At 42.0% G+C, this 13029-nt stretch overlaps 1 protein-coding gene across 7 annotated transcripts in view; it reads right to left on the bottom strand.

Annotated features, from left to right (window-relative positions):
- The window catches only part of RAPGEF2 (Rap guanine nucleotide exchange factor 2), a 195095-nt gene that overhangs the window by 133927 nt on the left and 48139 nt on the right, over positions 1–13029 (bottom strand). For all 7 annotated transcript variants that reach the window (XM_027779881.2, XM_027779878.2, XM_027779876.2 and 4 more), the window contains exon 2: positions 85–155. In XM_027779881.2, coding sequence (XP_027635682.2) covers positions 85–155 — 71 coding nt within the window. The remainder of the gene's footprint in view (positions 1–84; positions 156–13029) is intronic.

The following is a 13029-nucleotide window of genomic DNA, read 5'->3' as shown; positions in this document are numbered from 1 at the left end:
AGTAGTGCACAGTTACCAAACCTACTGTTTCTTTGCTTTGTTAGTGCATTAACAAATATATAGTTTTAATGATAAGAATCATACCTTAGCTGATGCTCTCTGAGATTAGACAAAGCTTCCATTCCATGTAAATAGGAATACACAATCTCCAAATCCTACAAACAAAGGAAAATGTTACTAGGATTCTCGATTTGGACCAAGCTGTAAAAATACTGTTTTTGCAAAACATCCAGAGCTTTGCTAATAGGGAAGGCAGGAACATTTGAAATAACACATTTTTTCACAATTTACAAGAGGTTATAATTGTGTGAAATAACACAATTTACAAGAGGTTAAAGGCAAGTTGCAGGAATACCTTCGATTATATGTTGGAACCTGACATAGGGAAGAATGATGGTATGTCCACATCAAAAAAAACCACAGACACAGAAACCTTTCTGCTTTTGCTGTCATTACTCATTTCCAGGAAACAAGCCTGCTTCAGAACTCCAGTGAGATAACTTGCAACTACCGCTGTCCCGCTTCCCAATGCCAACGTATCCAAAACTCTTCATTTATTTCATAAAGCAAGCTCATGGACACTGGTCTTTTCATGTTCAGGGGAAAGGAAAAGGTACAAAACAGTCTAACAAAATACCCCATTGTACATAAATATTTATGAAATTCTATCTTCAAATGGAAGGTAAAACACAAGCCTAAATCAGAAAAAAAGTCATAAATATAATCCTAGTTACATGGTGAACCATTACATTCAACCACGTGGACCTCCAATATCCAGGTCACAAAACAACATTAATAAAGATATGAAAACAACATCCAAGACTAAAACTTCCTAACATGCAACTATGGAAACCACTAATGTCAGTCTAGAGGCTTTGCTAACGTTATACTTAAAAATCACTACAGCACTTAAGAAAAAAAATTCAGTGCAGTCCACAACTTCTAGAGTAATTTAACTTTGATTCACTGATTTGATGCTGTTTCATCATCCATTTTTTCAAACATGCTAGTTAAGAGACAAAAAAAATCAGAGCAGTGCCTTGCAACCACTAGCTGAGGCTGACAAAGTTGAGCATAAATTACCAGTCTCATAACTTAAGAAGATGTTTTCAAGTAACGGAACATATCAAAGCTATGAATTTATGAAAGATTTGGTCACTGCGAAAAATCTGTGTATTTAAAATTGACCACGGAGTACAGAAATACTTCAGTGTTCAGACACAATGAAGGAATACTAGATGTGGTATTTGGGCAAAGACATTAGGACTGAAGCTGCACAGAGAACTTGAATTCAAGTAAGAAAAATAAAATATAGTTAAAGACATTGTGTAGAAGTGTTACTGTACTCGTTTAAACCATGGCATAGATCAGAAAAGATACCAGGATTTACACTCAATGTTTAAGACAAAATAGATGTCCTTCATTCAGCACCAAAACAAATCTCTTTTTCTCACACTGAAAAAAGTAAATATTCAGTTTGAAAAAGTAGAAGAAATGCACGAAGCCAAAATGCTGCAACGTCACTTCTATTCTGGTCCTTCTGTTCCCTTGCCCTCCAGAGGCTCTGGCCCTCCTGTGGGGAGGGGAGGATACATGAAGAAGAGAGGTAATTATGCGTGGTTTGGGATGGAGGGACCTTACACATAGAAGGCTTTGAAGAGAGAGTACAATACTAGCTTGCCTTTTTTTTTTTTTTTTTTTTTTAATACTAACAAAAGCATATGAAAGGGCATGTCTGCTGCAGTCAGTGGCCTGCTCACTTGCCAAACAGGCGGGGGGTGAGCCAAGGCCCCCAGGAGCTCTGTGCTGGTGGCAGGGTATGACACAAGCCTGACAGTCCCGTGGCACCGCTGCCACTCATCCTGGCCTGCCAGACTCCGCAGCACGAGCCAGCGGCTGCCGTGGGAAGCTGGGAGTGGACCACTGAGAATCAGATGCTCATAGCAGTGGATTACACAGAAATGAGCCTGACCAGAAGGTGCTACTGAAATTCATTGCCAGCAAGCCTGGCCAGCAGCAAGCAGAGGCAGAACAGCAGAGTAACCTTCCGCCACCAGCTCGCACTGAGATCTCTCTCAAGTGACACAGATTTTATCTGCAGTAAAGGATTCACAGCAATAAAGAATCATTAAGCATGCTGGCTTACAGGGATCCACAGATCTAAAAGTGTGTGGTAAAAGGGAACCATGGGCATTTGGTTTCCAAAACTGCTGGGTGACACAAACTAATGCCCAACCCTACAAGTATACAAAGTAGTAAAGAACACAGGTTATGTTCCCAGAGAAGTGCACCTGAAGTGACTCAAAGCAAGAGGAATGCATTAAATCACTGACAGGAGTCATTGTAACCAGTTTCACAAACAGACAGGGTATGTTTACTGAACACTTTAAAAAAAAAAATAGCTCCTCTTCAAAACATAAGCATATGTGTCTAATATTTGCAAAGACAACATCCCATAGGTCCCCATACCAGGAACGGCAGATGGTAGAGGTCCTTTCTAAAAGAGACAAAAAATGAGATCTAAAAAGATCTGAAAAAGAGAGATCTAAAAAAGAGAAGGGGTAAGAAAAAAAACAAAACCTAAATAAATATTTACTTGTGCTTTCATCATGGCTGCTGGCTGCAGCAACACATGGAAAAGAAAAGCTGAAGCCATCTCATTACAGAGAGAAATAAGGTGGGTTTGGGTTTTTATTTGCAAAAAAAAAAGCAGCAAGAAAACAGAGCAGTGCTCTAGGCAGTGGAGTCCTATGGGTTTGGGGGTTTATTTGCAAAAAAACAAACAAACAAAAAAAAGCAGCAAGAAAACAGACCAGTGCTCCAGGCGGCAGGGTCCTATCAAAGCACAGTCACTGTAACCCTGAAGCCCATGTGCACCGGCCAGAACACGTGCTGCAGCCTGTTCTTTAAGCTGCACCTTTCTAGAAAGTGTCGAGCAGCAAACAGCTCCCTCTAGCACCAAAAGCTTGGCATGGAAACGTAACCACCACCATAAGCCTTTCAATTAAACCCTCCAGAATAGTGCAAGGTACAGAAAACTACAGTAGAGTCAAAAGAGATGAATTTATTTTCCTATATTGTCAGTAGGCGCTGCACAGTTCCAGTCAGTCTGCAGCATTAACAAGTAGGAAAGCTATTTGGGGATCAGAACACCAAGTTATTGTCATTAAGTCATCTCAGTTTTCCATTTCAGGAAAAACTATGTTTTGCTTGCTTAGCAAACATACTCATTATCAAACATAAATAGCTGCTTCAACTTCTTAATTAAAAGTGGATTAATGGAATGCAAAAGTCTCTCAGAAATATTTGTCCCAAGTATTGTAAAATCCTAAACAGATTCCAAATGCTCGAAACGATGGTTTAATAAAAGCCATTTCACACAATGCATCCACATAAACTTAGGCATGTAAGCGATGAAAGTCTTTCATTTTGATATTCTAGACGCTTGCCAAAAAGCTAGAATTTTACAATTCTCAGGAAAAGAACTTTGTCCTTCGAGGACATAGCCTGCGCGTGGGATTGATGCCAGCTGGCTAGCAAAACCTTAACGCGGCAGCTAAATTGAAGCCCCCCGTGACTGACACAAACGTTTCTGCTGGCTCCCATGGCCAGAAAGCTGCCCCTAAGGAAGCCACCGAAGGCGGAGCAGCGTGCAGGTGACAGTAGCAGGCTGCTGCCGATTTTTTGGTGGTGGGTTTTACGCCGCTCGTACTCCACAAGGTGGCAGGCTGAGCCAGCCAAACCGCAGGAAAAGGCCGCCCTGACACAGCTTCTCCCTTTATTTTTTTAAAAAAATAACTCTGTAACAGTTTATAAAACTCAAGAGGAACGAAGCTCATCATCACCGCTACAACTGGTTAAATTACCTGCTATAGGAAGGACTAATTAGATAAAAGCACGGAAGAACTTTCTGCTTTGTAGTTTTATCCAACCAACAGAATTGAGAAAAAAAAATAATAGCAAAAGCAATGCAAAGGCTTAGCTGATCACGCTGTAAGAGCCAAATTCTACTCAAAGATTGTGGCAACAGCTTAAGGAAACATCTCAATGGAAGCTCCAAACCCAAAAATTAAATGCAAAGCACAAATTAGTGCAGTTTTTAAAGCATGTTTTTATTTAAATGAAGGCTAAAAGACTGAAATCTAATCTGTGCTTAAATTTGTACTGCAGGCAAAGTTGTATGCTTGGGTCGCTGTGTGCGGAGCAGCCCAAAATTTGTTTAATTCAGTGTTATTTCTTAATTTGTTTCCACAGTGTCAGCTGGCTTCGTTTAAAGTTCTGACTGTACTATGAAACAAAACAGAGAGACTCGAGCTTTAGCACAGCTCAACGTCAATTAGATCTGTAGAAACCTGTCAGTCTGCAACCTTACCTCTGGTCTCCGTGCTAATAAAATTCTGCATACATTTATGCCCAAACATTTCTATCCATTTCATTTGTGCTTCAGACTTATTTAGTAATGCCAGTTACACAAACCAGACAAACCCAAACCAGAATGTTGGTCCCAAATTCATACTAGCTTAATGAAGAAATCTGTACTTTAGTAAAGTGATAGAAACATGGAAATGTGCTACTTTGGACTGAAAATGTTAAATCTCTCAAAAAAGCACAGACTTACACTGGTTTTGGCCCTGGTTTGCATTAAGGTATGAAACTGCAGGCCTAATTCAACTATTCGTCCTTGACACAGTTAAAAAGGAAAATGCAGAGCTGAGAAATTCACTGTTCTCAGCGAGATATTCACTAATTTCTGCAAAGTTGCAAATAAGTGGAGAGCAGCTTTCATCTTATAATAGTTTGGCTTATTTTAAATCAAAGGGTAAAAATAAAGTACAAGCTAATTCTTTAATTCACTGTCTTGGAGGATGAAAACAAGGAAAAGGACACCTAATATTCACCTTAGGCTCAAAAAGGTCTGCTGCTGAGTGTAGAACAGGTTTTGAAAGGCTGATCTTTGTTCAAATAACCATCTTTATCTCACATTCAGTCAACCGGCAGTAGCACCAGGCTCTGAGGGGGGGGGGGTGTGGTGTGTGTGCACCCGCTCCCCATCACACCTGGCAGCTCCAGACCCCATCCCAAGCCAGGTTTCGCTGTTGTGAAAATGGGAGGTCCCACCCTGTCCCTCCCCACCATGCTCCTGCCACCTCCCTGGCCCCAGGACAAACACCCACACATGGGGACCCAGCTTCAAGCCTCTCTGTTGGCAGCACGAGACCCACGAGGTCCAACGTCAGGGCCACAGAGGCAACAGCCCACGTGGTGGGGAGAAGGTAGGACCTCAGAGTCCTCCATGGCTTTAAATGTACCATGAAACTGCCAGCAGGAAGGGAGGTGTTTGTCATTTCTAGACGGTTGACTAAGCAGTTATTTTAGCTCGAAGTAGAACCTCCCTTTTCTTTTCAAGTATTTCAACGCTTTTTCCCCAAAACTGTGATATGCTAACAAAAGCAACAATGCCAGGTTTTTCTTCCTAGTAAGGAATGAAGCCATGATCCAAATCCAGGTTGCTGAAGTCCTGTCTCTCTTTCCTTGTAGCTGCAGGACCCTGTATTTTTCCCTTTCCTTCTCACATCCAGCACCTGAAGTCACTTGACTCTCTGACATTCGGGCAGCTATACAAAGCATTTATATTTTCTTTTCTTCCCTCTAGCACTGATTTAGCACTTGCCTGTCAGGCTGCCTGTACTGGCTCACCGAGGCCAAAGCAGCACCAGCAGCACCAGAAGAGACAGACTGGACTATAGCAACATCAACCCCACCTGGCTCAAACAGAAATTTCCATGCCCACTGTCTGCTCCCGAGTAGGATCACAGCTGGTTCACAGGAACATGCCAGGCTCTCTCCAGCAGTAGCTGAGGAGACTGTGCCCGTTACCGCCTTCAGAGACAGCAACGTCTGAAGGAAAGGCAGGGCCAGCGGGGAGGGGGGAAGCTGTGTCAGCCATCCCAGCCAAACCTATCTCCAAAGGCAAGACCTCACCCTAAGGGTGAGCTCACATCTTGCAAATATCGAGCTGCCACAAAACGAGAGCAAAACCACAAAAACTGACTTACACAGTGACAAAACAAAAAATCCAGTACTGCTGATACCACCCCCCTTGCCACGCACCCGTGAAGATGAAGCATTCACGTGCACCTCCAGCTTCCCACAGTGGAAAAAACCTAAACACAATCACAGCTGCTATGCAGGAGCATGCCCAGGTATGTATGCACTTATCAGTGAGCCATACCAAAACTAATTTGTTGAAGAGATTAAAATGAAGTATTTGTCATGTACTACAAATTTTTGACATTTTTTCTTGCATCAGGACCTTCATACTTGGGGTGGGGTCGGGGGGGCAGGTTGCTGCATGGGAAGACTGCCAGAATCCAACCTATTACACTACAATTTAAGTCATTCTTTTTAACTTCACTGTAAGCTATCACAGCACTTTTCCGCAAGCCATTTTTACTAGTGTACCTAGAGATCCATGGCTTAAAAACACCTAAAGCCAAAGTTATAGGAAACAATTTATTGACGGGATGTTGAATTGGCAGATACCTAAATATTTCATTTACATCTCTGTAAGTGAAATTACACATGTCAAATGGCCCGAATTGGTACTTCTGTGAATGAAATCCCATGAGCCATATTTTAAAGATGAATATATATTCATGTAACTCAATTTTGTAAACTTACCTGGAACAACTGTTTCCTTTATATCAGCCTATTTTGAAGCATATAAAAAACTGTAACCTATCAAAGACTAATAAAAGTTCATTCCCAAATACAGAATAAGACTGCTAATTCTTAATACATTCTTTATTCTAAGCACAGCCTAAGGTGCAAAGCTTGGTCTATCGGTTTTGCATAATGATCAAATTACATTTCCTTTAGCCAAACTTGACATTTTTAATACTGAAGTCTGATTCTTCAAACAGAAAACCTACGGAATCAGGTGACACTACCCCTTTCAATGATCTCACAGCAGGGTTGAAGGCTTCCTGTTCATCAACCACATTTAGCAGGGTTTCAGATCCCATTTTGCCCTTCTCTCCTCCTGCGGGACTGCTGTTTTCCTACCAAGAGCAAACCAGACCTACCCAGTTCACCACCCAACCCAACACAGCGCTCCCCTTCCCAAGGGGCAGCACCATCAGCTCCCAGGGAAGCTGCAAGCCTGGAAACTCCGAATTCGTGACACAGATTCGAGGGCACTTGGCTCAGAAGAGTTGCTCTGATAAGCATGACCCATCACACCGCACTGCCATTAGAATTGCTTCCTTTTCTTTTGCTTGGCACAGGAAAAAATGTTAAAAGGGGAGGGGTGAGAAGCAAGAATGGGTAGTAGTGCAGGCAGGTGGGGACCAAAGCTGGGTACATGGGTAGGAAGACAACTAATTGTAGTAGAGCAGCTTTGCTGTCCCCAGTTTGCCACCCACCAGACTAGTCCACCTTTCCACAAACTGGCTGTTCCAGACGATAGCTCGGCTTGCCTTAAACCCACAGCTTTCCAGGACAATGATGAGAATCTGAAACTGAGGAGTTTCTCAAAACAAATACCTTCTTACACTCCAAACAGGTGACTGGGATTTGAAGGGGACCTTTGAAAGTGAAGGATTGTTAGAGCCATCAAATGTCAAATTAGTTACCTGAACTTCAGCCAAACGTGTTAGTGGCCACTACAGTCCTGAAAAATTTTACCATCCTAATTAAACCTGTATGAATTTGTCTTGACTAGCATGCGTTACGTTTCAGGAAATTCATGACACAACCACTCCACAGCAATCGGGAATGACAGAGCCTGGGAGCCAGCCCTCACCAGAAGGGGCACTTACAGGCCACCAAGCCAACCCAATCCTTCACTTCCCTGGCCCCAGCCGGGCAGTGGGAAAGGAATATGGAAATTTTATTGATCTTGTTAAGACTTGTTGACACACAAAATTTGGTATTTTTAGCTCCACTGTGGGGAGGGTGGGGACATTTGTTCTGGGTTACGGGTTGAATTTTTAAACTGGATTAGAAACAGGAGGAACAGGCAATTTTAATCCAGAACTGAAGAACCCACAAATGAAGCTAATCAGAAACAACTCCAAAACCTTGTAAAGAAAAAAGAGAAATCCCATTTTCCTGGTTTGTCTTAACTGGGAGTTGTCCCAGTACAAAACGAAACTATGCTTCTCCAAAGACTTCAATTGCATTTACTGCCTCAAAGTCAGAGGCTGGAGAAACACCGCAGGATTACAGTAAAATAGTTGTGGAGAAACAAGATGTTTCAACGGGATACTTAAAACAACCTTCCTGTCTTACAAATATATTCTGTTTGTTTTGTGAATTATTTTCTTTTCAAATTAGCTTCCCTCAAAAGACAATTTCATTACATGTTTATTTTTGCATTTTAGATTTTTTTTCTAATGGGAAGTGGATTAAAAACCTCTACTTGCATGTAATGCCTCACAGATTTACATATAATAAGATAAACAGGTTTTGTTTTCAATCTTGCCAGCAGAACCTGCTCAAATGTACAAAAATGAGTTGGAAGGTTCCATAACCCACCCACACTAACAGACTTCTAGCACCAGCTCAAGATTAGTACAATTGATTCAACATATCCTGCTGGTCAGAAAGCTTTTAGTAGAATAAAGAAATTAAGACATTCGTGATTATAATCATCCTATAAAATGGGGATAAACGTGGAAAGGATAGATGGGAAATTAAAGCCTGCCATCTCATAGAAGTCAGTGAACAAACTAACGAGCATAGGAAATTACGGGGTAGCACCACGCATTTCTTTTCTGCTTTCCAGACTCTCAGAAGTCAGACAATTAAATGCTTTACACAAAAGCCTAACTTCTGTAGTCAAAAATCCAAACACTGGTCACAAGTCCAAATGCAAACAAAAAGGTTTCACTAAAAAAGATCTCTCTTACTGAAGGCACAGTCCATAATCATGAAAGGCACTTAAGCTATTCACCATTAAAAGTATATATAATTGCCTTTTTGTGCCTTTTCAATATTTATAGCCAACAGTTGGAGGCTTCTATCAAATCTGTTCTACCCATTTTCACATTCATTGCACAAACATTCACATCTTTTGTTGTAGAGCTATGCCAGCCCCTAGGGGGTTCCCCCCCTCTTTTTTTTTTTTTTTTTTTTTTTTTTTGTAATGCTAAGGAGAGTTTCATATTGTTTTGAGACAGTCTGTGATTTGTCCCATGGTTTCCATTAGCTATATGGAATAAGACTCAATATCCTACTAAATAAAAATCAATCTTGAGCTATAACAAATATATCAGCTACTACAGTGGGACTTATTTTTAAACAACTGCTTATAGCAGAGGTGAGTTTCACACAAATTTATCCAAATACAGAACACTATAATTGCCAGCTTTTAAAAATAACAAAATTAGTTAAAAAAAAATAATCAGGAAAAAAGAACCAAACAGGAAAATGCAGTGATACACAAACATACTGGAGTAAACAGCCGAAAGGAAACTCTTAGCTGGCACCAAGTTGTGATTACAGAAGCATTTTAAAGGACCTCAGCCTAGAGAACATCAGGAAGAGCAACCAGAATGGCCAGGAAAAGGCAACCACAGCATATCAGGCAGGGTTGCCTGCTGAAAATAGGGTTAGCAGGTAGCTGTCCCTAGAGGATTCCCCAAGAGCTGCCAGAACAGGATTAAAATATGAAAATTAAATGCTTTTGCTGGTGGTAGGTTTGTTGGTTTTTTTAAGAGTGCTTAATGAGTCTACAGGTTTCAAAGCAGCCAGGGTTAATATCCATGATCCCAGTTTAAGCACAAGGACTGCAGTCCAGGCAATGTAGGCATAACTAAGGCAGTCACACAAAGTGCCATGAAGGAAGCACGTCACTCCAGACTTGTAGTGGGCAAGACCAATCTATTTTCTGAAAAACATTAATTTCTGTAAAGCTTAGGTCCCAGTACTTCAACATCATAGCCAAGTAGTAACCACAACTACATAGTATTCCTTCTTCAAACGCATAATTAAAAAAGGTGGTGATTACTAAAAAAATCCCAATGAGATAAGCTTTGTAGTATACTGGTATTCGTAGAGTAGCAGATTTGTTAAATGGGGCAGGTATTCCTAATCACGAGCAAATAAGCCAGAGACACTGAAGAGCTGCCTTTTGTCAACTGATCTGTGATAACTGCTCATGTGAACATTCTAAGCTTTCCACTGCAAACAAGCTTTGTAAATTTAGCAACAGGCTAAGGCAACAATGCTGTTCGGCTGATGAAGGGGTAACCCAGTTAAGCCACCTCTGCACAACCACCTGTGATCATCCGTCTGCATCTGAAGCTGTATCAGACGTACTGGCAACTTTTATGTTGCTGTTAAAACAAGACCTTGGAATAGACCTCCTTGTGCCCTTGGGACTCAAAAGCCCAGCCATGAACTGGGGGGTTCAGCACCGTCCCAACTGCTGAATGCCATCACAATCTACCCTCTGCTTGTTGCATTATTCCCTTGCCAAGCAAAAATTAAAAAAAAACAAAAACCAAACCAACCCAGAAACACAAACCTCAAACTCTAGCTGAGAAAAATCAGTTCCCGAGCACACACAATCCAGTCCCAACCCAGCCAGCCACAAGCTCATTTCCAGAATCACCCAGAGCATTAGGGCCACCCCCACTTTGTCAACTGGGGTTTGCAAGGCAGCCCCAGTGCCGGGGAGACCCGGCCACCCCCTGCAGAGGTTGGTTGTTGCGAGAGGCCACCACCAGCCCAGGGTTGAGCTGGTGGGTTGAGCTGGTGAGGAGCTGCAGGCTGCAGCTCTCTGGCTTATTACCATGACAACTCACATCAGAAGCAAAAAGGAACCAGCACGCGTTGGAAACTGCGCTCTGCCAGAATTTGCAACAGAAACATCTCAGTAGTACTATAATCAACAGAACATATACTGAGTTATTTTCTGTGGCTGGCCTACAACCATTTTATATTGCTGGCTTACAACCAACCAAAGCAAAAATACAAAACAAACAAAACAAAAATAAAGTTCGCCTTTCCAACCACCAAGGCAGCAGCGGGTATTTGCTGAAGTAAAACAGCACCATCCCTTTTTGCTTGGACAGTTTTGGTTTTATTTAAGAAAAATCATGTTGCTCAGTTTCTTTTATTTATGAATAAAAAAAAAAAAAAAAGCAGTTACAATAAAAGTAAGAAGAAGGGGGAGAAAAGATTATACCACAACTAATTTCAAAGGTTTATACCACAATATACATCTTACATATTCATGTGTTTAAAGAAAGCTTTAAGATTCATCTGTCACAATATTAAAAAATACAACTCCTCTTAGTTCAGCTTACAATTTAAGCAAAAGCTTTGTCATTTGATTTCACGTTTTAAAAGAAGATAGCAAAAAGCCATGTTCATTTATTGCTTTGGAGCAGCTGAATTTAAAGCAGCACATTTCAGAGCATTTCTTCCAACAGATACTAATCTTACTTGAAGCATCAACAGTGGGTCACATGAAAATTATTCTCAGACTATCAGGCAACTGATCATACTGAAGTACATATTTGCATGTCAGATCAAACCTCACCCAAAAATTCATCTCAAAAGCTGCTGGTGGTCATATCCTCCCAGCGCCGGGATTACTCCACTGTGCAGAAGAGGCAAATGTTAGAAAAATGCTGAAGTACTTTCAGCAAGTACTTTCCAAGCCTGAATTTGTTAGCCTAGGTATTTCCTGAAACAGAAGCTGCATTTAATAGCTCCAAATGTTCATCTTTTGGGGTTGTTTTTTTCCTTCCTATGAGCAATGATGGGATTCTGAAAGGGACCTGAGTTTTCAGGGGTTTAAATATCACTCAGGGATGAATCAGTTTCCGTGTCTCAGATGGGCTTACTGGGGGCACTGCTCTGATGCGACTTGACCAGACCTTTGCATTCTTAGAAGCAGATCACCAGCCATCTAAGAAATTTTCCCGCCAAATTGGTAAACACACATAGAAGTCAAACATCTGTAGGGTTATGGCGGTGAAGCACGACCCCTCTCAGGTTACCACCCTGCAACCTAAATGCAGCTCTGAGTACCATAAAACAAGATGGAAAACCCAAACTAACAGCCTTCCTTTGCCGAGTGGGTTGGACTTTCTCTAGGGCACTGGGAGAGCATCAGATGCCTCAGTGAGCCAATGCTGTTTGCCAAAGCCACCTCCTCTCTGACCCACTCGGGCTCTGACCCTTTAACAGTCTGAAAGCAACAAGCAAAGGTCACACGTACCCACAGCCAGCCCACGTGAGGCTGCACCCTGGCTGGGAGGCAAAACGGGTGGGTGAGCTGGGTTCAGCCCACCTGTCTGCCTCTGCCTGTGAAGGAGTGACGAAGGACAGCTCCAGCCAATGCAACAGATCACTGCCCTCACCGGGAAGGACTTCACTCTTGGGTCAGCCTTACCCAGCACTGCATCCACAAGGGAAAACCATCAGGAACAGCACAGAAGCTTAAAGACTATAAGAGAGAAGTCACATGGTGAAACTTCATTGAAATGCTCTACCAGCCCCTAAAAAGTCCCCTCTGGAGGGAACAAGCCATTCACACTCTGTATGTTACTGTCTGCATGACTGTACCGTTAAACTAAACTGTACTGGGAGGGAATCTGGAAACACCCATCCCTTTATCATCCCCCATCAGCAGCTCTAGATAGCTCTTTCTCAGCACTCAGAAATGCCTTTCATCTCATCACACCTGCTGAAGGGATCCATCAGATCTAAATCCACTTCCAGGCATCAGACAGCTCAACACCAAGACCCACCACCTATATTGTTCATCAAACCTCCAACTCAATGCCTTAAAACACTGCACTTGTACCACAGGTTCCAGAGACAGTCACACGACATGATTTTCACTCACTCTTATCACACACATGGGATCCTGAAAAGGCCTGAAGCTGTGAACAACGCTGCCCTACTGTTTATTCCATTCCCTGACTTGGCTGGCTCTGTATTTTCTGCAATGACTTTACCAAGAACTGTCAAGAGATGGAGATACCGCCAGCTATTTCTTGGTGACCAGGG

The sequence above is a fragment of the Falco peregrinus genome, chromosome 2, assembly GCF_023634155.1.
Source record: "Falco peregrinus isolate bFalPer1 chromosome 2, bFalPer1.pri, whole genome shotgun sequence".
Taxonomy (NCBI): Eukaryota; Metazoa; Chordata; class Aves; order Falconiformes; family Falconidae; genus Falco; species Falco peregrinus.
Note: the sequence above shows the minus strand (reverse complement) of the source record. Positions and strands in the feature narration are given on the sequence as shown.